Genomic DNA, 27,061 nt, shown 5'->3' with positions numbered 1-27,061 from the left:
AAAACAGCTGCTATTATAAAAACTCAAAACAAAAAAAAATGTACATAAATTCAATGCCTTTATTTTATGCAGTCAAAACAATCTTAAATGTAGAAATATCAGTGTATCAAGAACTTGGTTACAACCTATTAATCTGAGGACAAATCACTGTTAATAGCCTTGAGCTAAATAAAAACTGTTCAATGAATGAGGACAAATCACTGTTAATAGCCTTGAGTTAAATAAAAAGTGTTCAATGTATTTATTTTCCCTTTTAAAAAATGGAGGGGTAAAACAATAATTAGAACTATTGAGTATCTTCTGCTTTATCTAAACATGGCAATGACCACAAATCTTAGGTATATTAACTCCATTTTGAACAAAGCCATTCCTTAGAGATATGCAAATGACTTCATTTTAATCAATAAAGATATCCTATTTCTAAATTTAATAATCTTCTAAGCATACTTCATTTTTAGGAATCACTGAAGTTCACACATAGTCACAGAAGATTCTCGAATTTCTTTATCTATGAGAATCATAAAACTAGAAACTCTAAGTGGGTGTCACCTCAAAGTCACTGTCTCAGATGCTTATTTACACCATCATGAGAATAAACATAAACCTACAAAGAACAAGCAAAACAGACATGTCTTGATTTACTATTCTTAATAATATTCATAGCTCTTATAAAAGTTACACAATATTTTAATTAAATCCATTTTGCCAAGGATCTGAAAATGAAAAGATTTGCTTCTGTTTGGTAATTAACTATAGAAAAGTATTGGTAAAATCGTTATTAAAAACAAAAGGATATTTGAATTAAGAGTGCTAACCATCCTTCCCTTCTTTTGGTTTATTTTCATACAAATATAGCTGGTCTACAGGCAAACAGTTTCATCTTCATTTTAATAATTGTTCCATAGAGGTATATCGGTTAAGTAAGTCTACTTATGCTTTCAAAGACTTTCAAGTTCACTTAGAAGAGTGGGAATATTGTATTTATACACAAAGAGTGAGGAACAACAAGTAAGCAGACAGAGTAATCTGAATTTAACTAGTTCCACCCTTTACTTGTGAATACAAGCATCACACAATTGTTTTGCAAAAGCAAATGATATATATGCTGTGAAAAAAACAGAAGCATATTTATAGACTTTATATTACCGAGACGCTATAGAAACAAAGATTACTAAGGACACTAGAATCATGGAATTTTAGAGCAGACAGCTGTTTTCCTCCCAAGTCTCCAAGGAAGTGTAGGCTCCTAAAGTCACCCACAAGAAACCCTGCCAGTGGAAGCAGAAAAATTGTTAGTCATCTTCTGTGCTGAATGTAAGATGAACATTTGAGGTTCATTTGACCATATGGATTTCAATTGGAAAGTGTTAAAAATCTGTTTCTGAGGTGTAATTCTGGCATTGCCATAGAAAATATCTCTGGGGAGGGTTTGTAAATATATTGAGACATTTATGACAGGATCCTCCTTAAACTTTTTGGACCAAGGCAATATTTTCACTCCAGTAGATTTGTCTATAAAGAGCAAGACTTACATCAAAATCCCTGGCCTGTTACTTTTGATAGTGGTGTATTTTAATGACACATAAACCTCAATGTAAAGATCTATTTTATTTGTCTGAGATTTGGGGTAAAGTCGCAAGAAATGAAGACTACCTGGTCTTAAGACAAATAACTTGCACTCATGCAAATACTAAGCCACTTGAGAAACTGTAGAACTATACAGAAAGTTCAGAGCAAATACAACCAAGAGCCCTTGATAAGAAACCAGAAGTAATCTCTCTCCCCACTGATTTATCTAGAACCCAGCTGCTCCAACTGTGGTTCATGGGGCAGCAGCATCAATACCACCTGGGAGCTCTCTAGAAATGCAGAATGTCAGACCCCGCCCCAGATCTACTGAATTAAAATCTGTTATTTCAACAAAATCCTCAGAGGACTTGTGTGCACATTAGAGTGTGAAAAGCAGTGATCTAGAAATCGCAAATTGACTACTTCATGATGGCAGGGATGTTGTTTCCTGCAATATCTCCAGTACTAAGAACAATACCTGGCCCACAGTGGACACTCGATAAATATTTGCTGAATAAATCCATATGTGAACATTTCTTAGAGTGTCTTCTACTTTGCACTGTGATTACGTGTATACAGTTCTTAAACGTACACAAAACTGCAAGTTCTTTAAGGGTACAGATGCTGTCTTATGCATCTCCGAATCCACTGTGTGCCTCCCAGTGTCTGCAGGTATCACTCAATATTTTATCAATTGTAACCTTTAGATATTCAATATAGGAATATACTACTACCGTTAGATATTTATCTATAATGTTGCTTTAATGTGAAAACTTTGGAAAACTAAGTTTAAATCAACATATAATTTCTGAATTCGCCCATTTGGCTCTGGTTTTAAATACGGTAAGGAGAATTCACCCAAGAAATCGAAGTAGTAATGGAAACCATTATATAGGGCCAAGTCCTGATTCTATGTGGTACCAGAGAACAGGAATGGCATGGATGATTAAAATCCAAAACTGATTCCAAACCTCAAGTTATTCAATAGCCTCTAAGTCTTTTCTTACCAAATCTCATACGAAAGCTGCTGTAAGTTTCAGAAACATCATTTTTTTAGTTTTCTTTTCTTTCTCAAATCCACCTACTGAACAGTGAAATGGCCAAAGCCATCAAAAAAGAAATACAGTGACAGGGAAATATACATAATAAACAAACTGAGTAATCAGTCCTCAAATAACCAGATACCAACACAGAACTCTAAAGCGAAGGAAAGAAATAATTTGTGAAAGAGATGATTATATAGTAAATAATCAAATACATTAATAGCATAGATGTACTGGTAACAGGACCATTCCAAAATGATACTCAAAATAATGAGATATTCAGAGTCATGATTATTGCTGACTCTCTTAGGCCATATTTTAAAGGACGGATACTAAATCAGGAATACTCTCCCCAATAAAGAATTGCTTTTTTTCTATTTAATTAACTGAATTCAATTGTCCTTTATACATTTTTTTTTTTTTGCTTCAGGGAACCCAGAGTTTTAAGTTAAACCATCAGATATGTCTGACCCCATATGTATATAATCATATGGAATATCCTGTATACATATACACACCCCACCATACACACACACACACACACACACACGCACACACACTGTCATGTTGTTGTTTTCCCAAGAGTATAGTCGACAATAGTGATAGCAGAGTGTGTAATTAGTTTTCATTGTTCCCCGACAGCTATAGTTCCATACAAGACCCTTTTCTTTTTAGGTGGTAACTGCTATGGAAAAAATAAACTAATAATAATAAACAGGCATTTAATTATGGGTCCTGCAACCATAGTGGGAACATTGCCAGAAAAGACTGGAACCTCTGGGACAGCAAAAACATATATTTCCAGGGGAGGGGAGAATTTTGTTCTTCAATTATAGTAATACTTAAAATATTGATGACAGGCATATGATAGAAAAAATTTTTAATTTTTTCCCAAGTCTCTATCGAGGATAAAGTAGGTATACAATGCTACATCAATACTAAAACCAAAACTACTATTATATCTGTAGTAAAATATTAATAAGAATAAAGGCATTGCTTATTAATAAGCAAAATACATAAAGAATAGCTTTATGTTTTGATACTATCAGTGAAGAATACAAAGATTCAGTTTCAATTTTGGGTTTTGCCTTGCTTTATACAGACTTAAAAAAATTAACACTTGTGATATCAAATATCTGGGTGCTATAGTCCCTGAGGCTTACTTCAATTTGTTTTATACAGTATTTAAAATAAGGCCTCTCCCAAGTTGCTGTCATGGCAGACACCAGATCTGTCACTGAGGTCCTTTATCGCCTGATTAATTAGTGATTGGGAGACACATTTTGGCAGCTTTCATTTCCCTATTATTTTCTCTTGTTGGACACAAAACCCTGTCGGGAGCACCACTATTTGAACTGTACCCTTCTTAGTGCTGGGTCACTAAATTTTAATAAATGGAGTCCCTGCCAGAAAACTACAGAAATAAGCATAAAAGTTTATTGCAGCAGTAATAGTAAACGAATATATGAAGAAAATACTGAATGCCACAGTATCTAAAACATTAATGGTCTGTCTGAACCCTGGGGTTATTGGCGAGATTGCAGAGCAGAGACTAAAAGAAAGGACCTTCAACAAAACCACTGCTTTCACTTGTCTTTTAAAAAGTACATATTAGCTAAATAAAGCAGATAAATACTTGGTGCAGCAGAGCCATACATCTGAGTTTCCTCCATTATCCCAACCCGATGAATAAATCTATTGGGAGGAAAAGATTGATAGTGACTACAGGGATACAGATCCCTTCTAGAAGTCACAAAAGCACTGTCTGAGCCAAACAAAGAAACGTTTTTCATAAAAGGTAAGGTGAGGAACTTAAAATTGAAGCTAAAAAGAATGAGATTTCGGAGAGCTACAAATAGCTACAGAATCAGTTTCAGGTTCTCCATCTCAAGTGTCAGTCACTTCAAAAAGTGCTGCTACGATGGTGGCTCAGGACACTTGTGTGCCACAGCAGTGGCCATGCTGTGTGGGTCAGAGGTCACAGCTTCCACATTCCGACATCTGTCTGTATTTTCTTGCCCTGAAACAATAGACGGGAACTAGGCTCATTTGCTCCCACTTTGTTTAACCTAATTGTTAAACACAAGAGATAATTTCCCCATATTTAGAATTATTTTTCCTTTTCTCCCTAATCCCAGTTGACTCCATACAATTAAATACCATTAAAAATAACTTAACCAAAAGGTTAAGTCCCCTATATATTATTAAAGTTAGGCAAATGTGACAAAGCCGTATATCCTGCCGGCACCTAAGTACCAGAAAACATCAAATATCATGCCCACCACCATCAAAATCTAGATAACAATTAGCACTACAATTATCCAACCAAAATAAGCCACGACTGCATCAAACCACAAAACTGCATTTTTAATAGGAGAAAATACTTTCATTTACTTTTATAATATGTATTTTCATAGTAAGAGGCAAGAGCTAATCGTGAATTATAGTTTCTACATACATAAATCACTAATAAAACTAGAATGGATATTCTGACACCTTAGAAACGGGAAGAGAAAACAAAAGTATTTGTTAGCTCATTTAAAACAAAAAGATCATTTTGAACCCTTGGTTATTTTAGTCTTCTCCATCAGTCAAAGAAAAACAGATGATGTATAGCAGAGGAAAGCGTTTTGGTACAAAAACTGTCAACTCATACTTGGACTTTAATGAGAAGTCCATGAGATGTATATCCAATCTTAAAACATGTATTTATCTCCTTTACATTGTACTTGCAACCATCAAAAATCCTACTTCTAATGAACTGAAGCAATCTGTGACATAAGTAGTATTCAATTTGTGCCCAGTTTAATCAGACTGATTGAGTCAGTTTACTTTGAAATTAGTCTTAAGACGTTCTGCTTTTACTTCAGTACATGGGAATAATGTTCCCAGACATCGTCAAACAGATGCAGTGGCAAGAAGTGTAGTATAAATTTTTGGTAAAGTTTACTAGACCACATGTTCCTCCAAATGTATCCAGAAATACAAAACATGGTGGAAAATATAACAGTCTCAATTAGTATACTTTCATAATTTTTAAAAACAAATATGAATTTACTTCCAAAATAATTTTCTATAAGAACCCACAAGAATGGTTTAGTAATGAGATTGTGAGAGCCTATATTCCAGGGACCAAAAAGGCTCTGGCTTCATATAACGCTTCTTAAAGCACTCCAAATGCTTCATTTTTGGAGGTGACTATATTTTTATCACTACCACTTACTAGAGAAAGATTCCTGCTAACGCTGTGCAATTTGGAAAAAAAAAAAAAATCAACCAACAAACAGAAAGGACTGCTTAGTACAGTAAGGAAAAGGAAGTCAGGGTTTGGGGGGCGGGTGGTGATAACAGGCGCTACTAATATATCACTGAGAAATTAACAACAAATTATAAGCTTCAAGAGAAAACTACATTTGTAAACATGGTACAGCCCAATATTTAACATGAAAGTATAATATGCCTAGGTTTAAAATATATAATTACTAAGTTAAAATACCCTCTTTTTTGTCAACTAAATACAAGAAGATAGCATTCTAGTGAGCTCATGAATAACTTAAGATAGAGCTTTAACTGTAGAGCCCTGCCAAAATGATCCCAAAGTGGTTTAGTCCTTTTCTATCGTCCATATTCATTTCCGGACCATTTTCATGAAAGAAGTAAAATCGGTCTTAAAACAAGATGGCTGCTTCTAGGGGGAAAGAAGAGAAACGCTGATTTAACTGAAAGCCAAAAAACTAGCTTTTCTAAATCAAGAAACAAGAACTTTGGTATATTTTTTTCTAATCTCCAAGTATATATTCATGCACTTCCACATGGAAATTTACGGATTACTCTGTGCAGTTACTGAAAATTATTAATAGCAAAGCAATTTTTTTTAAAGTCTTGATCTTTGTGTGTTAATAAGGTGATTGCCCAATGCATATACACAGAGATGTCACAAAACTGAAATTCCCAATTATCCTTCGTATCAGAATCATGATCATCAGTCCCAAAAATCAGGTCACTTGATAAGCAGTAACAGGAATAATATTTATATCTCTTACAGAGCTCCATCATAAAATGTCCAGTGATAGATATCCTGTTACAAACAAATCAACTGTATTTGGCTTTTCAAAGGTAATACCCTAGGAACTTAGCTGTTAGACAACCGCTCCTGGAATTGCACTTTGACGACCTTCCCTGAAGCAAATGGCAGATTAACTCTGTGACATACACATAAAAACTAAAAACATTTTCCTCCATTTTGAAATAAGTTTTTAATAGATTTTTTTTAAAAAAATCACTCAAAACTATTTTTATTTCTCACTTGAGGGGAAAATAAGACCTGACAGTAACATTTTCTTCAACCTGTCAACTGTCAACTGCATGAAGAATGTTTCTCAAGATGACAAAGGTTTATTTTTCCTTATTGAAAATGATAGAATTCTACCTGAATGAAAGCTGAGCTAACCATCACTGTAGTACACTACCGTCTCCCAGCAACCAGCTAACTCAAGGAGAAGTTTTCACTGTTTTAAAATAAAGGTTTTATTGAAATCTATGGCTCACTGTTTGAATACTATATTCAAAAGCCTAAAAATAAAGAGTTTCCATCTACACAGATTTCAGATTAGAAAACAGTGTAGAGACTTCAGTAGTTCACAATATACCCTTCAGAGTACAATAAGGAGTATAGATTATCAAGAATAGTAAAATAGAAGGAAAAATTTTTGTTTATGCTCAAAACTAGGCATCATAGTTGTGATACAGAAAAGCCTGCATTACTACTTTTTACTTTTAAACTAAGTTCTTCTATGTCATTGTGCTGCCTTGTTTATAAGAGACAATTTTGAAAACATGAATACAGGCAAAACCCAGAGGAAACAGATCTCCTGGTAGTGAGTAATATCCCATTCAGAAACACTGGAAGTTCAAATTAATCACAAGAAACTTTTCCACAAAACAGCTCACGGTATAGGTTGAGAAGCAGACTAAAATATAAATCTAATAATATAAATCAGGCCCTTAAAAGAGACAATAATTTATTGATGTTTAGCTGTCTAAGACCACCATCATAAGACAAATTACTAAAAGTGAATATTAATATCTCATTTCTTACACTCCTCTTTGAGGTTTTATACCTGAATATGAAGGCATTATCTGTCACAAATGATGAGAGGCAATTTTTTCTCGGTTTGGAAGACTAGTCCTGACTGAGCATCCTGGGTAAATGGCCAGAACTTCCTCACTGTGCTTAGAGACATACAAGCTTCCTTTTCAACAAAGACATTCTAATCAGGGCTGCTGTTTTAACAGTTTGTATACTGTTTCTGAAAAGAAAATTGATTATATGGCATCAGTTAACATAGAGTGGTTCATTATCTAAAATAAGATATCATAGCTTTTTAAATTCTCATTACTGCTGGAAGTTATTCAAAACCAACACAAAAAATGAAGAGGGCTGAGGGGTATCTTTTTTCAAAAACTATTAATCAAATGATATATATTGGACAAAGAAAAAACAATAAACCAAATGTTACCCTCACATAAAATTCTGTTCTTAACATATTCTTATGTTTTGTTCATTTTCTATTTCAATGTTTTCTCTTCCTCAAAGGTACATTCTTTTGGCATATACTTCTAAGTTTGCAAAGGCCAGGACTCCTGAAGGACTAATTGTATTCATTAATTTTCTTGGCCCAGCATGAAGCTGGTAGCTTGCTTGGTTCATAGCAACAGGGGAGAAAAGGAGGCGCTCATCTTTATCTGTCCCATCCAACAGGAAATCAGGCCAGTGGACAGAATGCAATGAAATGCCTCTTCAGAGGCATCTTACAAGATTAAATGGCAAGAAATTCACAAGGCTAATTTGCCCCCAAATAACTAAGTGCTCCCTCCAAATCTGATCCTCAGTCTTCAAAGGTGGAAGCCTCTAGAGCTATTGATCATCAGCCAGAACACATATGGCAACAAGATATTCGTTCAGTGAGCCAATGGCTTAGTTAATACCACTAAAATCAACGAACAGGGAGTAATGAACTACTGAAGGTTCTCTCTGATTCTTTTAATCATGAAGAGTATATTGACCTTGGTCTCACACTGAACAGCCAAGCGTGCCTCAAACAGCACTGATGTTCCAGTCACCTAAGAAAAAGACAGTTGACTATTTCTGATAGCTTATTACGAATACATAACATAATGTATAAAATCAATGGAACATAACATCTCAATGGCTTATTTTGCTTTCAAACTTCTATGGAAAACTGGCCAAAAATAAGAAGCACACTTTTCTTCTACAAATTTCTAGATTAAACAAAGGGTAAGAGGGGGAAAATTCACTTCAGGTCTCCTACAAATGGATAAGGGTAAAAACACTTCAGGTTTCCTACAGTGGATATAGATTTTCATCACTTTGTTTTTAAAGCAGATGTTTATTTTTATTTTTAAAGCAGATGTTTATAAAATTCTGATATAAATAACAAAATTATCCCATTACACCTAATAAAATGATACATTACACTGAGGTTCAGGGTTAATAAAGTTAAAAGATTCTAAGTAATGTCTTTTACTTGAAGAACTTTTGTTTCTAACATATGAAGTATTATTTAAAACACTTAAAATTTCAAAAATAAAGTTATCAGGGTTGGTGATACAACTCATTCAAAACCAAGATCAACTTTCCATCTTTCCTCAAAACAAATTCTTAGATTTAGACCAAACTGATTTCATTTGTCAGTGGGAAAGGCACAGTACTGGTATACTGGTATATATATATATATATATATATATATATATATATATATAAAAAACACTGGAAGCTCAGATTTTTTTAAATGAAACAAGTGAATTTTGAAAGAGAAAAAATATGCAAGGGCTATATGATCAGGGAAAAATGTTACTACTCTCTACTTAGTCACATACATATCACCTATACTGCCTGAAAGATTTGGGAGTGTTGACCTAGAATTCACATCACTTTCACAACTCAAGATTACATGTTTGCAAAACTAAATGGTGTCAATTACCTGCTACTCTAACATGAAATGTTTAATTTACAAGTCCAAAGAAAACATATGGTTAGGCTGAAATTTAGAAAATCCCAGATGAATTATAGGGATATCTTTTCCCATAAGAGAATAACATTTTAAATTGGTGATTCTCAAACCTTAACAGAAGCAAAGTACTAAGTGAAGAAAATCGGTACTCTTAAAGTATGCTCGTTATATTTGCCACTGTATTATTTTACTATTCCATCTATTAATGCCAACCAGTAGGAGACATGTTTAATTATCCCAGCATCATTTTGGCAAGTGGTCAAATGAATCCAAGAACTTTTCAACATACACAGCACTTGAAAGAATATTATCTTTGGAAGCACCAAACTGTTTATAGCATGTTTCAAATTAAGCGGCATACTCTTAATATTGAGTCACCTCTACCTTTATAAACGTAGCTACTAAGGGAGAATGTAAAGGAAGTTTTATTATTGAAAGTCTTTTTTAAAGTTACTTAAAAGCTTTTTCCATTATTAAAGAAATTAGACACAAATATTCTATCAATAGTTATAGTCTCCTTGACTTGGATCTTCATTACTCAAACTTACTTAGTAACAGGCCAGTTCAGAATTGAGCATAACATTAAAAGGATCTTTCTATTACTCTCACGATTTAGGTGAAACTCATACAACTTTTCAAACGTTTAAAATATGAAAGGTGCATTTACAAAAATGTTATCATATATTTTTATTCAGACTGTTAGGTCTCAGTTGCTATTTCAGAGATCTGTAGCAAGTCAATACATAAAATCAATGTGGTCCACTGCCCAATAAATACTGCCAATTAAAAAGTTATCAGCATTTAAAAATTAAACATCTATTTCCCAGAAGTGAATGCTTGGGAAGACAGATTCTAACAGCAAAACCATCTGACAGCAAATACATTTTATTTTTTTTTCCTCTGTGAACTTAGATCTATGGATGCTTCTGTTATCAAAGCAGTCAGTAGTGAAACCCAATGCAGCTGATAAACTCCTATGACTACACAAGTTACAAAATAAGAAATTTAAATCCTGTGATCAAGATGTAATACTTAATTTTAATTTTATCTAAACATAATTTCAAATGAAGTACATTAGTATAAGCTAAAATATATTTACTTCATTTTGCCACAATATCCATTTATTATCAGCTTAATGTGTCCGCTAAACTTTTCTTCTAAGAGAAAAATCTTTAAAGTCTCATTACGTTGCAATTAAAGTTTTCTACTTTTTTCCACAAGACTGAAGTCTTCTGATAATATTATTAATTTAGCAAAATCTTAAAAGATAGGATTTATGTCAAACCAAAAAGCATGGTTAGCTTACTTTACAAAATGATGGCATAGATGAAAAGAAAATGTAAAACATTAGAAGTTTAAAATTTAGTAGACCCCTGCAAATTTTCTAAAATATTTTTGCACTATCTTTTGTGATAAACTTATTTCTAAATTACTTATTTTGCATTTGGCTCCTTTTAAATACATCCAAGCTGACTTTTCTTCATTCATCAAAAAAGCACCATCTTATTCCACATTTCTAAGATAAATCTGCCTACCAGTACCTAGTTTTAAAATTATATTATTTTTTAAAGTAAGTTTTACTGTGATAACATATGAAGATAAACACAAATCCCTAAAAATACTAAAGTTAGAGCTGAATCTTTTTTGGGGGGGGTGGGTTGCATGATTCTTTCTTTTGAACATTATCAAATTGATAATGATCAGAGAAGTATTTCCACAAACTTCAAATTAAAACACTGACTTGAGAATACTCTTGGTATTTTAAGATTCTACAGGTTAACTTTGGGCAGGTTCAAACACACCATGGCATCCGGAGCAGTTTTCCGCAGGCAGGGCAGATCTATTAAAAAACATGACCTGTGACAAAAATCAATGTGCTAATCTCAAACCAAACAACAGTATCAAAAGCATAAAACAGAGATAACCTAAGATAAAATGTCCTCAAACTAACTCAGACTAGTTTGACAGGTTAAGAAGGAGGGGGTAAGAGTGGGGATGTTGCTGATCCTTTCTGTTTTAACCCAGGATGACTGGAACACCCAAGTACCCAAATAAATTAATACCATGAGAAAAAGATTACACTGTGAAGTTTGGAGTGGGAAACAAAAGACAAGCAAGAGTAAAATGTCCCAAATTCAACTAACCAATTTCACTGCTGTTTTATTTGATAAGGCACTAAAGTTTAAAATATAAATTCCTCTGTTTCGAATATGCTGTCTAATAAAGCCCAAAGGGGAATAAAACCAACCAACATAATGAGACTTGCTTTTAACGCCATCACAACTGGAAAGCTTGCTCTATTTGTCTTGTCAGCTTTAATAAAAGGCATCTCCTCTGGCAGGATGGCTTCTCTTTCTCTTTTCCTAATAGCGGTAAGTGGCATGTCAAAGAAGAAATAGCTTCCCATCCCACACCCACCTTCAGGAGACTTTTTAAACCAAACTTTGAAGGATGTCTCCACTTGGCCCAAGCGATTCAATCAGGACTTGGGCTACCTGGGTGTGACTATCTTTCCTGGGGTAGCGGGGCGGGGGGTGGGGGACTCTATCCCCGTTCGGCAACCGGTGTACGGCTCGTAGAGAAATCTGCTCATCTTCAACTGAGAGAACATTACTTCAAGCGGGGGAATCCCTCCTATGCCAGCATAACAAAGGAAGGCGGGAGGCCGGCGGAGAGGGCCACCGGGAGGTAGGAAAAACTAGAGGCGCCCACCAGCCCCCTCTCCCCAAGCGCGCTGGGTGCGCAGCAACCAAACTCTTCCCTTGGCCTCCGCGTTTCTTCTCCCAACTTCCACGCCAGCCCAGGGAAAAACCTGGGATTTTAGGTATAATCGATGCTATTTCCCTTCTCCTCGGCGGGCACCGAGACCAGCCCACAGCTGGAAGGCTGGAAGCTGGCCTCGGTCCCAGAAAGGCAGAGCAATATGGGCCCTGCGGGGCCGACTGCTGCCGGGGAGAAAGTAGGGCTTGGACCTGCTCTGGATCGGGAGGGGTCCGCCCGGCACTCTGGACAACCCCACCCCTACCCCTCTTCCAGGGTCCGTGAACAAGCCAGGGTCCAGCAGGAGCGCTAGGGCGGCCCCGGGCGCCCGTCTCTAGGTTCCCGCGTACTCGGCTGGCTTTGGAAGCGCCCGAAAAACGTTTCCAGGTAACCGCGCGTTTTCCTCCGGCTGCACACTGCCAGGCTTCGGACGAACGGCTCCCACCTCCCGGTTCGGCCAACTCCAGCAGCTAGCTCCGCAAGCATGACGTAACCCGGCATTAGATCAAACTTTCTGGCACCTTGAGCCCACCGAGAGGTGGAGGAGGTGGGAGAAACCTCTCTACTGCCAAGAGAGCCGGGACCAGTCTGACTTAGTGGTCGGATGATTTCCTCGTAGTTAAAGAGGAAAATATAAACCTAAAGCTTCCGCTTCCCAGCCCCCCACACTTCCCCCAGCCAGTGCGCTTTCTGAGCGCACCGGGGAAAAGGGAAGGAAAAAATTTAAAAGGAAAACAAACAAACAAAAAAACACTTTGGGGATGTTTAGCGAGTTCTCTCCACAGTCCCTGCGCAGCCACGCTCCAAGAGGGAGCTCCTGGCGGCTTGCGCCCGGGGCTCCCCGTGCCCAAGCCCCGCGCCTGGCTCGGGATGCTGGCCAGCCTGCCCGGGTGGGAAGCGAAGTCTCCACTCCCGGGCTCCCGCCTTTTCCGAGTCTCCCCGGGTTTCGCAGAAGCATCGGGTCTGGGCAGCCCCGGGGACGCCCAGGGGCGCTCAGGCTCCCTGCCGCACCTCAACAATGAGGGGCACGAAGTGAGCGTTTCCCGCGGGCGCCTCGAAAGCCATCCGCGCCCGAGCGACGCAGACTCTGAGAGTGCGCGCCGCTGTCGGCCGATGCGCGCGGATCCCCGGCGCCGCCGCTCCTTCCGCAGGTCCCCGAGGCCCGGGTAGCCCCGGCTCTCCGCCCCCCATTGCCTTACCTGGGGTTGCTGCTGTTCCAGTAGACGGCGTAGCGGTCGGCGACGGCCTTGGAGCCAGGATCCTGGCTGAACACACACGTCCAGAGCACAAGAAACATCAGCGTCAACATCTCCACGTGCAACATCACGCCTAGCCAGCGGCGGAGCCGCCGACGCGCCACTCCGGGGAGAGATCAGGGATCCGGAGGGAGGGAGGGAGGGAGGGAGAAGGGGCGAGAGAGAGCGGGAGCCAAATAAATATGAATAAATAAAAATGAAGAGGGGCGAGAAAAGAAAGAGGCGCACACCAAGCTGAGGAGGGGGAGGAGAGACAGAAATAAAGGTGGAGGAGTGGGGGGAATAAAGGCAAACTCGCACCCCCACTGGAGGGCTCAGGAGAAAAAAAGGAATCACAAGATGGAGAGAAGCGTGCGTGTGTGTGTGTGGTGGCGGCGGCGAGGGCGGGGGAAGGGGTGCCAAGCTGTGTCTCGGGCGGCGGCGGCAGGCCGGTCACCCCGGGAGAAGGAGGTGCGCGCCGGGCCGGGCGTCGGCAGCGCGGGTTGGGGCAGGCGGCGGCGCACGCTGCACAGTCACCGGGAGTTGCGCGCCACGGCCGCGGGGAGACATACACCGGCCCGCCGGGCCCGGCTCAGCGTCGGCGCCGCGGGGTGCGCACGGCTCCGCCGCCGCCCAGGGCCCTCGCACTGCGCCCCGCTTCGCTCCAAGTTACTTTGGCGGCCTGTAGGAAACTGCAGGAAGAGGGCTCCGTGTGGATGGGGGGCTTCCCGCCTGTGGTCCTGGGAGTCTGAGGACCCCCTTCCCCCGCCTCCTCTGTGCTTTAACCCGGTAACCCCTGGAAATCTCGAAGGAGTCTCGTAGGTGCTACGGGTTCGGGGCGGTGCGCCGAGAAGGGTGGAGATCTGGAGCCAGAAACCCAGCCCCGCCGGCGTCCTGGAACTGGTTAAGCAGCAGCTAAGCGGGCGAGGAGCGGTCTTGCCTCTCAAACCTCAAAGAAAAGTTTGGCTTTTCGCGTCTTTCGGCAGGTCCCCTGTCGGAGTCGGACTGCGACGGTGGCGGGAGGCGACACCCTGGCCGCTGCCTGAGTCTCGGGGATTTCTCGCGCGTGCTTTTCTTGGCCGGGAGTCGGTGCACCAGAGTGAATGGAGAGCAGAGGTCTGAACCAGCCAGCCAGGCGGAGCTGCAGGACGATGCCAATCCAACTGTTCAGCTGGAGAGCGGGAGGGGAAACAATCACTTTCAAATGAATCCCTCCAACTCCTGGATGGGCTGATGTCAGTCTCCGATCGCCTTCCGGGAGCAAGAATGAGCCCCCAGACGCGGTGCCAAGAGCCCTGGGTGAGCTCTCAGAAGTGTCCCTGCGACTCCGACTGGTCCGACCCCAAGCCCGGCAACTTGTAGAGAGGCATCAATCAGTTTGAAATGCGAAAGGAGAAAAAAAAAAAAAAAAAAAAAGAGCGCACGAGAGCGTGTGGCACCTCCCCGATGACTACATCAGAAAACCTTCCCGATCCTCCCGCAGCTGCTCCTCTTTCCCTCCTTGGGCACAGCAGCAACAAGAGGTGAAAACCACCGACAGAATCCCAAAACCTTTACCAGGCGGGAAAATAAACTTGAGTGCAGCAGCAACACGAGCAGCCCAGGAGGGATTGAAACGACTGGCGAGAAGTGGAAAGGGGTAAAAGTCAGTTTTGCAAAAGAGAAAAAAACGAGAGAGAGAAAAAATGCTTTATGGGAAAAATTTCCTCGGGCACGCCCCCTCGTTAATGACCTGCGTGTAAAGCCGACAGCAGCGGCAACCCAGCAGCAGCACCAGCAGCAGCAGCCGTACCGGAGCGCGACGCCGCGCGCGTGAACGTGGACGTGGGCGGCGCGGGGGTGGGGTGGGCGTGGAGCGCAGGGCGCGGGGTCGGCGGGCGGCGCGAGCGCCGGTGTGAGCTCCGGACCGAGAGGGGGAGGCGCCGCCAGCCCGAGCCTAGCCAGCGCTGCTGCCGCCGCGGCCCGGGTCATGTGGGCTGCTTTTTTTTTTTTTTCTTTTCCTCGCAGTTTACTTGGAAAAGGGGTGGGGGGGTGGCTGGAGCAGCCAGTCAGGGAAAGGCCTGCTGTTTGCTTACAGATCGGGGTTTTTTTCCCTCTTTACTCCAACCGGATTGGTCTGCTCCACGAGAAAGAGGCGTTTTCCTAATCTCCTCCCTTCCCCACGCCTCCTAACCCCCCTCCCGGGCCCCACCTTCCAGAAACCTGACTAATTGAATTACTGGGAGTGCTGAGGCGCCCTCTCCTCCGCCCGAACCCGGCAGCCGCGTGTAACCCTTTGGATGCTGAATTCCGTCTGGCCTGAGGAATGATTTGACATCTTTTTAGCTGAGGGTAGGGTCTTTCAGTTACAAAGGAACCGGTTCCCACCCTGTAGCCGGAGAGCCGAAATCTGTCTCCAGGGCCCCTCAAGTGACACGCAGTCCCAGCAGCCGGCTGGCAGGCAACGACAGTGACTACGTGTTTTTGGAAATCTCTGTCCTGTTCTTCACAAGGCGCATTGCCCGGCGCCGGGATATCTGAAAACCTGAGCATCTCTCATGTGCCTTTCAACTCCCCTCTTCCTACCAGGGATTTAAAGGTTCATGAGCAGGAAGCAAGACTTTTCTTTAAAGTGATGCTTTGAAAACACATTTTTTTTTTTTAGATCGAGAAAATCACAGGGTAAAGTGATTACAATTCAGTGCGAATCTTCGGCAGGGAGGAAATGAATGCGGCAGGGGAGCCCACCCGAAATACCGTACACCTTTTCTATTTTAACTCCGAGGTTGGTTCACTGCCCACTCCCCAAAGGATAAATGCTTTGAACGAACCCGGTGGGGGAAGAAATGGAGGTCAGGGAAGGAATTCCTTTATTATTGGAAAAGGCCTTGCGTTCCCGGGTTTCTAGAGCAGGTTGCAGTGCCTCGGGCCCTCGGCCGCCACCGTCGGGCGATCACCTGACAGCGAGGCGGTCCTCGCGCCTCGGGACGTGTGCCGGTGTCCTCCAGCGCCCGGGAAGCTAGCCAGGCGCCCGGCGCTGCGGGGCTACATACTATCGAGACTCGCCCTCATGGGGCTCCGCGGGCTGGGGCCTGAGTGGTATTAGTATCTCTAACTCTCTAGGGAATTTGCTGCCTCAGCAAGAAGGGCTAATCCCAAGAAAGAAAACAGCGTACTTTTGCTCCCAAACCTGCCTGTTCTTCCCTTTACTTATTAGCCCAATAAAATCAAAGATCACGTTCTTCCTCCTGCGCTTTCCAGTCCTCGAGCTCTAGATTTCCAGGCGCTTCGGAGCTGTTTGGAAGCGTCCAGACGCCCTCCAGTGGTTGGCCTGCATTCCGCACCCAGCGGGGCTATTACCTGTAGTTCAGCCGGGATTGAGTTTGATGGAGAATCTGGGGTCATGAGCAATACCGATTTGAGAGGAAAGGAAGAGTCCATATCGGCATGGGATTACCTGGATGTTACGGGCTCTTGCCTAGAAGTTGAGTAGTTTCTCAATTACAGAAATTTTTCCTATCTGCAGAGACCTGAAATTGTCCTAGAAAAGTAACTCTTCTGTTTTGTGAGTAGATATAAATTGCAATCTGTGTAATTATAGATTGCACTACAGACCACCCTAACAAACCAAACACCTTCCTAAAGTAAGAAATGTAAATTCAGAATATTAACACAAATTCTTCTCTACCATCTGTATATTTCACAAAATTCCAACAGTGAGAAGTCGGAAAACTTAAGCTAGAGAACTGAAGGATAAGCTTTAATTTTTTTTTTTTTTTTTTTTACATTTGTAGCAAGTATTACTATCAAACTCCACTCATCGGGCCAGAGACCCTTGCAATGTTAGCGAAAAACTTGCCCCTCATGTAGCACACTACCTACACTTGTGAGTTCATCGTCCAGGGGCCTCAACTCCAAGCTCTAACAATGTGCAGTAAGCTTTAATTTTTTTAAATCAAATTTTCACTTAAAGCGTTATCTGATTCCCCCCCCACCCCCAGTTTTGCTGATGTTCAAGTTCTTGGTCTATTTTAGGGTGCACTTTTTTTTTCCGTTGTAGGAAGGATGCATTTCTTCCCTCAGTCTTTCTGATAGTAGCTCTAATAGGTGCTCCTATGACAGACAGTTTTGCAGGAAATATTCTGGACCCTTTTAAGGGACATATGTATCTTTAGGAAGATGAGAATTCATGACTCCTATCTTGGGGAAAATGCTGATTCTCATCGGAGAGACTTTTTAGTCAGGGAAATATCAGGTATCAGGGAGTTAGCAAGCTGGCTTCCTGTGGCATCAAAGCCAAAAGGAGTGAAGAAAAAGAAATCATATCCACTTATTTCCTATTTAAAACACATACTGTAAGCAAATGTGAAAAATCAATATATCAAAAGAATATGGATGTTGTGATATTTTAAATATTTCCAATTTGTTTTAAAGTCTGGATAGTCACATTTTAAGCAGAAAAAGAAAAGCATACATGATGGTTTTCCTTAAAATGATTCAGGGAGCTGGAATAAAACGCATTGGAATTTGCAACTGTTCAGAACATAATTCAAATGTCTAGGAGAAATAATTCATAAACTTAAATCAAATGCCTCCTTCTGGGATTATATACCTAAGTAATTATTGATATTGGAGTAACTAAGCAGCAATATGACAGATACACACTTAGATAAAGTTTGAAGAGAGGTATTATTAAGTATACGTACCATTAGATAATGTGGCTTTGTCTCCTCAGGAAAATATTGAAGTCATTTGAATTTACACAAATCAGCATTATAGAAAATAATTATGATTAACCCAGTGTCACAGAGGCAATGACTCTAAAGTTGGCTATTTAAAGGATAAGTAGCGTTTTGCCAAGTTCAGAAGGAGGTTCCAGTATGTCAGAGAGAAAACAGCAAGAAGCTAAATCATGGAGGAATAAAGGTGCAGGGAGTGTTCAAATGCTTTGAGTTCAACAACATTGAAAGAGGGCTGTAGGGAGCTGAGACCTGAAAAGTTGGTTGGAAATGGACTGTAAAAGGGCTTAGCTATATTCTAAATATATTTGGATTTAAAGCTACCGGTAACCGAGTGCACTGGTGGTTTTAAAACAAATGACACTGAAAAAATGACACTGAAGCAATGCTTCAAATTAAAATACAGATAGGGATTTATCTTTCTATTTATTTGTTTATTTATTATTTTTTGGCCTTGAACTATCTAGGTGGGTGTTCTAACCTTGGCTATGAGTTAGAATCACCTTGAGAGCTTTTTAAAAAAGAACGTGCCAAGGCCCCACTCCCTGTTTTAGGTTAGGGGCCGGGATTTTGGATCTGTAATTTTTAAAAGCTCTCCAGGGAATTCTAATTAGCATAGAGAATAGAGAATCACTAATCTAGGTAATTTCTTTTTACCTTAATGAGTTCAATATTTCAGGAAAAAAAAAAAAAAGTAAGTTCTGTACTTAGGAGAAATGTCCCAGCTATCCAGGAAGGCAGGAATGTTAATACGTCCAAGAACTGAATTTCATGATCCTCTCTATTAAAATGAAGTGATACTATAAAAATAATTTTCACATAGCACAAAACAGAATACCATCTCCAAGACGTGGTTGCAGTGCAAAGCTTACTTTTAAATATGGATTAGTCTTCCTTTTTAGACTAGTCTGGACTTCCTTTTTGTATTAGCTGCCTCCAGATAGAAGTGGAGATCTATTGAGTCAAGTGTCCAGATAAATAAATGAAACAAGCTGGTGTATCAAACCCCACAGTCCACAGACTAAGCAACTCTCGTCTAATATAGCAGTTATACCCAGAAGAAATAATAAAGGAAATAAACTCAGGATCAAAGATTAAAAAAATGATAATTAGATGAAAAAACTTTCTAACAGGTGACTAACATAATGGTACTTAAGCTAACTCCGCTATCTATCTTCCCAGAACTTTAGAATTCATTCCAAACGCCTAAGAACCCAGGCTCTATCACCAAACTGTCACCCAGCTATCCTGTGCACAGACTATTTGAAGTTACTTAATGAAGCCTCCTCTCTTCTTTACCCCCTTTTATAAGAGCTTTCTCAGAATCTTTAGGAATAACTCTTCACTAGCTTTTCTTTCCTTACAGACCTTAGGAAATGCTCCTTTTCTATTTCTGATCTAGTTGCCTCTCCTGGGTGCAGCCTAAAAGAAGGAGGAAAAAAAACCTCTACTAAATAGAGTACCATGTCTTTACCTTCAGCTTGTGACCTTCAAATTCCATCACGAATTTTCCACTTTTCCTCATTCTCTCTTTAATTTTCTGGCACTTCCTGGAGTTTGCTTCCCAGCATGCCTTCTCTTGAAGTCTGTGCATAAGTAGAAGCAGTTTTACAAGTTGCTGAAATATCCTTAAAGAGGCATTTTTAGAATTTCTTACTTATGAATTGCCTATGTGTTGTTTTGCTCATTTCAAAATATAGTTTAAATAAGACCTACATAGCAAACTTTTTAAACATACAGAATTTTGAGCAGTCATTTTGATAAACAGCTAAACCAAATAATTAGGCACACATGTAAATATGTGTTATGTTTCTGTGTATTACAAATGTGTATGTGCTTACATATAATTTCAAAAGAAGCAAACAAGAACTGGTTGATTCAATTTCCACATCACTTTTCATTAGCTAGACTTCAGTATATATACCATAGAGCTATGTGGCCAATATTCAACCATAAAGCTGATATTGGTAGGTGATATTATTCCCATGAAAAATGTTTGTCTTGTCTTTTACTATTTGAACATGTATGTACTTTTACAGCTCTGTATTTCCCCTCTTCAAATTTTTAAATAAAAATTACCAAATAAAATCTATCTGCATTTTAAAAATCTAATCAATCAACTAAGTATACTATCCTAAAATGGTCTTTGTGAATTATTAAATAACATTACACTCCTCGCTTAAAGGAATACAGATTACCATGAATGCACATTACAAAATAAATAAATAAATAATAAATAAAAATTTGTATTTATGTTTTATTACAATGGCAACATAGATATCTGCAGCATACCTTTATTTAAATAAAAAGAATATATGTAGACTTTTCAGAAATAAAGTTAACCTGTACTTTTTTCTCAAATATATATAAACTAATAATTAGGATACTTTTCTCCCACCAGCTACAACTACCATCATCCAAAAAGCATGTAAATTTGTGTGCTTTTGCATTTTTTACTTGTTTAGAGACACCCCGCCGCAAGGGGGCTAGAACATCTTTTTAAAAATTTAATTGATACCATTATGTACATACACATGTAGCATATTTATGAGCATATATACAGACAGAGAAAGAACTTTTTTCTTGTTGTTGTCGTGGCCTCTCCCGTTGCGGAGCACAGGCTCCGGACGCGCAGGCTCAGCGGCCATGGCTCATGGGCCCAGCCGCTCCGCGGCATGTGGGATCTTCCCAGACCGAGTCACGAACCCGTATCCCCTGCATCGGCAGGCGAACTCTCAACCACTGCGCCACCAGGGAAGCCCAAGAACTTATTTTTCAATCAATGTTCACCCAAGATTTTCATCGACTTCTGTGAGAATTCTATTTAAAGACGAGCAGAGGATAACCCTTAGTCAGTAAGCATGATTTCATGAAATAGGAAATGCTGTTTCTAAGCCCCTTTTTAGCATTGGCTTTACTTTTTCTCCCCAGATCTAAACTGGCTAAGCAAAATAGAATTACGGCAAACTAAGAAACTCTTTCCTCAAATTATGTGCATATTTTTTACATAAAAGCCTCAGGGGATATTTTGGAGTGTGGATTTTTTTTTTTTTTTGTAGTCATCTAAATAATTGTCTCAAATTTTTTCCCATTTTTCTTGGCCATGGTAGAGATGGTTTTTAAAGTATATTATTTATTTTCTAGGAAAATTGTCCTCTTACTGCAGATTTATAACTCTAGTCTGAGACTTCCAAATACCTTATGCCAACACTGTAAATTTTATTGTGATGTCATAAAGTTACAGTTAGGGTATAATTTTTTAAAGGCATTTCATTTTGTAGTTTGGAATAACAGTTATAAAGCTGGTCTCTATAGAAACCACTGCAACTTGTGATTTTAGAACATCAGATAATAATGCAGAGGATTATTGGCCAAAACTTTTTTTTTTTTTGGATTTTTAAAGAATTTATTCTGTTAAGAAATATAACAGGGGATGATGGCCACAGACATATTACAATTGCGGGCCCGGGGCAAATAGTAGAGAAAAAGCCTCCTTTTTTTTTTAATCGCAATTAATCAAAGACTCTACTCCCAGTCCCTGAAATGAAATATAGTCCCTTTCAGGGTTGATGTTGAGTTTCCAGACCTTTAAGCACTATTAACAGCCAGCTTTCATTATTTCTAGGTGAATTCAGCAATACTCCATTCTTGTTAGAAATTGTGAAAGATGTTTCTGTGAAAGCTGTTAAAACCACAGTCAAGAAATCTGGTAAATTCTGCTAATTGGTCAGTTCCATCATTCTGTTTCTCATCTCAATCTATCATTTGTTTGTAAGATACACCCATAAACAAGAAACATCAAGACAGAAATACAGAGGCACTGTCCTCAAACTCTCTGAGGGCTAGCAGTCTTCATGAAACTTCATGTGGGAGTAGAAGGCTTCTTGATCTGGGAAGGTTTTTCCGCAGATATAACAGGAACGGCGCCATCCTCCTTGTGTGAGCGTCGGACATGGCTGTTGTGGGCAGCATGGGACGCAAAAGATTCAGCACAGTACTTGCGTTTGAAGGGCTTCTCGCCGGAGTGCTTCCTGATATGTGTGCGGAGTATACTAGAGGCAGTGAACGTCTTTGTACAATACACACAGTGGTAGAGTCTGTCTCCAGAGTGGACTCTCATGTGTTTGTTCAGGTTGGAAGATTGAGAGAAACATTTCCCATACACAGAACACTTGTGAGGCCGATGCTTCTCATGAACGTGAAGGATATGGATCCGGAGCCGTTCTCACTTCTCAAAGGATCGTTTTCATAAAGAACAGGGAAATTTCCTGTCACCCTTGTCCACACATGGGGTGTACTTGAGATGCTTGTCTCTGTAATATTTGTAGGTAAATACTTTTCCACATCTTTCACACCTGTACCCTTCTGCAGACTCTTCCGAGGGCCCAGATGCCTGGTTCCACTGCTTTATGACCTGCAGGCTCACGGGAATGTCCAAAAACGTCTCATAGCAATCTCCATACCACACAAGGAGCTCTGGGTTCTGGTAGATCTCCCTGCAGCTTTCATAAAAGATCTGCCCTTGACATTGTACGGCAACTAAGTTCTGCTCCATGGGGAAAGGAGCACAGTTGACATAGGATATCCAGTTCCCTGCACCTCCTTTTCCATCAATAAAGTGGCTCAAATGACCATCTTCAAAGAGGTCCCACATCAGGGAATTATCCCCATACGTCCTGACTTAGCTGGTGTTGACCACTTTACCCTGAAAGGGCCCAAACCTGACTCTTTTGTTTGTGACAGGGCTACTGAAGAACACACCAAAATGTGCCACTTCACCGAATTTCGTCCGTCTGAGGCAGAGACCTTCTGGTAGCTGAAGGGAGTTGTTATCCAGAGTCTGAGGAAGAGAATCAGACCCAGAGCTGTCTGTGGGGACCAGGAGGCCCGAAATTGCCTGGTGCAGGTGGGCGGAGTTCTGAGGGCTGGGGATGACCCCATATAGAACTAAGTACAGGTCTTCCTGGGTGACGTGGTAATGGTGAGATGCCTTCCCCTCTTGGTTCACGAGTTTGGGGCCATCCTCAGAGCGCTCTCTTTGAGAGCGCAGCAGCCGAGCGCTCCAAAACTTAAAATGAGAACTATGTTACTGAAATGACTCTTTCTAAACTCAAGTCTGGTGTGCCGTTAAAATGACTACCTTTTAATCAAAGATTATCACTCTTATTTTCCATTAGTCTACCTTTTTGGGGCCATATGATGTATACTAAATTAAATAGGATTTATTGGTTCATCTAGATTCTGAATTACCCTCCGTTCCTATGGATTAGGAGAGTGCTTTTCTTAGCCCTTTTCCTTGAAATTCATCAGGATCTTTTATGTGGACTAGCTAGTATTCTGCACACTTCCAATGCTTAATAAATATTACAATATAATATTAGCATAATAATAAATCATCTTAAAGTATTACATGGGCTATTAAGTGAGATCCTATTCAGTTTGAGCCAAGACATCAAAAAGTTTTGTTTTCTCTATATGCATACAAAGTAATTTTAAAACTCCCTTTCCATGAAATGTCCTTGCATCCATAAGATGTCTACATATTACAGAGTGAAGTGGTGAAGTGTGTATCTTCCAGTTATGTATTTCATTGGTTCAATTTATTCCAGGGCCTGAATTTGCCATTTTAATAAGAGGAAATTTAAAATTGGGCAGACAAAAATGGAAATAGCACCATTTGTCAAGTAAATGCCCTTTTCCCAATGGCAATTCTGAACTCTTTATAAAGGATTTCCAGGCCAGCAGCTAGGTAGTGTTCCTTGCCACTAAGAAATCCTGCTTTGTCTGTGATTGGTTATATCACACACACCTAGACTAACAGCCACTGAAAACATGAGGATTTTCTTTATAGTTACAGAAACAAGAATGAAGTAAAAAATATTCTGTTAATAAAATCTCATCCTGACTGGTTGCTGTGAGGGAGGTCCTAGTTTGAAACTGCCAACAAAGCTAAAAATAAAGACATTTCCCCTTCCAAAAGTATTGTTCAAATACTATACATTTTATCTACCAATATGTGATTCAAATAGGATAAAAATGATTCAGAATCTGTGATAGATAGCAATATGGCCAAAATTTTTTCTCCCGTATGGTTTAACTTTGCAGTTAGCCCCTTGCATCAATAGAGAGTCTATTTTTTCACCCCTTGAATCTGAGCTGACCTTGGACATCCTTTGGCTGAAAGGCTGTTGAGCCAATTCTGAGCCACACCTCAAGAGGCATTCAAGTTTCCACTCTTTCTCTAGGAACCCTGCCCAATGGCCATATGGACAAGTCAAAGCTAGCCTTCTGGTTGATGAGAGACACGTAGCTCATTCACCCGCATTGTCCCAGGCAATCCGCAGATGCAGAGCTAACCAGCTGACTGGCAGCGACCAGCAGATACATGAGAAATTTCCAGCTGAGACTAGAAGAGCTTCACAGCTGAGCTCAGCCTAAACTGCCCACCCAAAGAATCCTGTCCTCAATAAATGGTCCTTGTTTTGAACAACTAAATTTTGGGGTGGTTTGTTACATAGCAATACACAACAGATTCATCCATTTCTTAAATTATCGGAAATAAAATTTTGGATATTATTCACCTCAAATTAATGTTATTCTTTCATAACTTTGATTTCCATTACTGAGTTACTTGGTGCTAAATCTGTAATTGGGGAACTTCCCTGGTGGCACAGGGGTTAAGAATCCGACTGCCAATGTAGGGGACACGGGTTCGAGCCCTGGTCTGGGGAGATCCCACATACCACGGAGCAACTAAGCCCATGCACCACAACTACTGAGCCTGTGCTCTAGAGCCCATGAGCCACAACTACTGAAGCCTGTGTACCTAGAGCCCATGCTCCACAACAAGAGAAGCCACGGCAATGAGAAACCCATGCACCACAACTAAGATTAGCCCCTGCTCGCCACACTAGAGAAAGCCCACACGCAGCAATGAAGACCTAAAGCAGCCAAAAATAATTTATTTATTTAAAAAAAACCTGAAACTTTAAAATAAATAAGTAAATAAATCTGTAATTGGTGACATGGTTTTCTGAATATTTCTAATAGGAGTGTTTGTTTCTGCTACTTCATAAATTTCATAGGGAGTCTTTTTTCTTCAATAAAAACTTTACATGGAACCCTAAATGAACACAATTAACATTCAGGCCCTTCTGATCCTCTTAGCATAATGTCATTTGCTTAGAATAGCAAGCCTGAAGAGATGATTTATCCAGAGGTGATTCTTCTTCTAAAGTGGCATCCAGCCAGAAAAAAATGAAAAGGTAAAATCAAAGGAAGCTATGTTTAGCTTCATCTCAAATCTCCACATCACTCACTACATTGATTTAACGTCACGGCACCTCCATCTTTCAGCAGGAGGATCTGGCACAAGACAGAAACTGTAGTGACCCTGTAGGGGTCATCTTGCTGTCAGCCTCAAATTACAACATCTCTGCTCTTGTCTGACAGCCATGGCAGGACTGGGGATGTACAGCCCTCTTTCCATAGGTGGAATAGATGGGTTTCAAGGAAGTGAGATATAAAGTGAAATGTCACATATCAAGTCTTCTCTGCCTATAATTTAAAGTTCCAAAATGGGAGAAAGTTTGGTCAAGTTCCTTATATGCAATCCCCCTAAGTCTGTTTATTAACCTGAATTTCTAATCTGTGCCACGTAGGGTGGAGTCTAATCCAGACTCAAAGTTGTCAGCATTCATCTCACTTTCTGCCTCTGCAGCAACTGAACCACTGGCCACACTTTCTTCTCGAGACTTTCTTACTCTTTGATGTTTGTTACTCCACATTTTCAGAGTTCTCGTCTTTTGTCTCCAACTAATTTCTTCTGCCTGCTTGACTATGACTCACAGCCCGGTGCCAGGCACATAGTGAACACAATACATATTTGTGGTATGAATGCCCAGCCCTTAAATATAGGTGTTTTTCTTTAGCCCTCTTTTCTTTCTTTACTGACATGATCTTTAACAATCACATTCATATTCATAGCTCTAATTATATTTTCTTTGTGGATCGGGATAAAGAGCCCCATCAGTTCCCAAAATGAGAACTTCTCGCTAACGGACTTGATAAAGCAGTGGACTCAATATTCCGTCAAGGGATGTAACACTTCATTTCTCGATTTCTCATTTCTATATCAAGTTGCCTCCGAACCAATCTCAGCCACCCACTCTTACCTCCATCCGATATTTACTGAATTCTGCAGATGGAGTGATCTGTTCCAGAGGGAACCGTCACGCTCTACCAGTTAATGGCTTCCCATACCTGTCAAAATAAAGATAAAATTCTTAACATGGCTACCAACCCCTGCATGAGCTGATCCTTGCCTTCCTCTCTGACCTCACCTTACGGGACCCTCCCCACACTCACTAACTCCAGCCACAATGACTTCCTCTCATGTCCTCAAAGAAGCCATGCATCTCCCTGTCTCTAGGTGCCTCCTCTGCCCGAAACATTTAGAGTCCCACCTGTTTGACCCATATTCATCCTTCAAGTCTCAGCTCAGATGCCATTTTCTAGGGGAAGTCTCTTCTGACTCCATAGAATAGAGCAGGACTCCTCTAACCACATGGCACCGAGTTCCCTTCATACTATCAACACTGGTCCCCTGATTGAAATTGTATACGTGTGTGGCATCTCCTCCGTTTCCCCTTCTAGTTCAGTTCCTCCCTGTCACCTCTCCAGAGCTTAGCACTGTACACAGC

At 40.4% G+C, this 27,061-nt stretch overlaps 1 protein-coding gene, 1 non-coding gene and 1 pseudogene across 3 annotated transcripts in view; all 3 read right to left on the bottom strand.

Moving 5' to 3' along the window:
* EFNA5 (ephrin A5) overlaps positions 1-13,778 on the bottom strand; it is a 281,461-nt gene extending 267,683 nt beyond the window's left edge. For both annotated transcript variants that reach the window (XM_032628691.1, XM_032628692.1), the window contains exon 1: positions 13,606-13,778. In XM_032628691.1, the coding sequence (XP_032484582.1) occupies positions 13,606-13,730 (125 nt within the window). In that variant the 5' untranslated portion in view covers positions 13,731-13,778. The remainder of the gene's footprint in view (positions 1-13,605) is intronic.
* Positions 13,779-17,406: 3,628 nt separating this feature from the next.
* Positions 17,407-17,556, bottom strand: LOC116752409. Its single transcript, XR_004349482.1, has one exon. It is a non-coding gene; the product is annotated as a small nucleolar RNA SNORA62/SNORA6 family (small nucleolar RNA).
* Positions 17,557-22,201: 4,645 nt separating this feature from the next.
* On the bottom strand, positions 22,202-26,539 carry LOC116751058 (annotated as a pseudogene).
* Positions 26,540-27,061: the final 522 nt, after the last annotated feature.

This window comes from Phocoena sinus, chromosome 3, assembly GCF_008692025.1.
Source record: "Phocoena sinus isolate mPhoSin1 chromosome 3, mPhoSin1.pri, whole genome shotgun sequence".
NCBI lineage: Eukaryota > Metazoa > Chordata > Mammalia > Artiodactyla > Phocoenidae > Phocoena > Phocoena sinus.
Note: the sequence above shows the minus strand (reverse complement) of the source record. Positions and strands in the feature narration are given on the sequence as shown.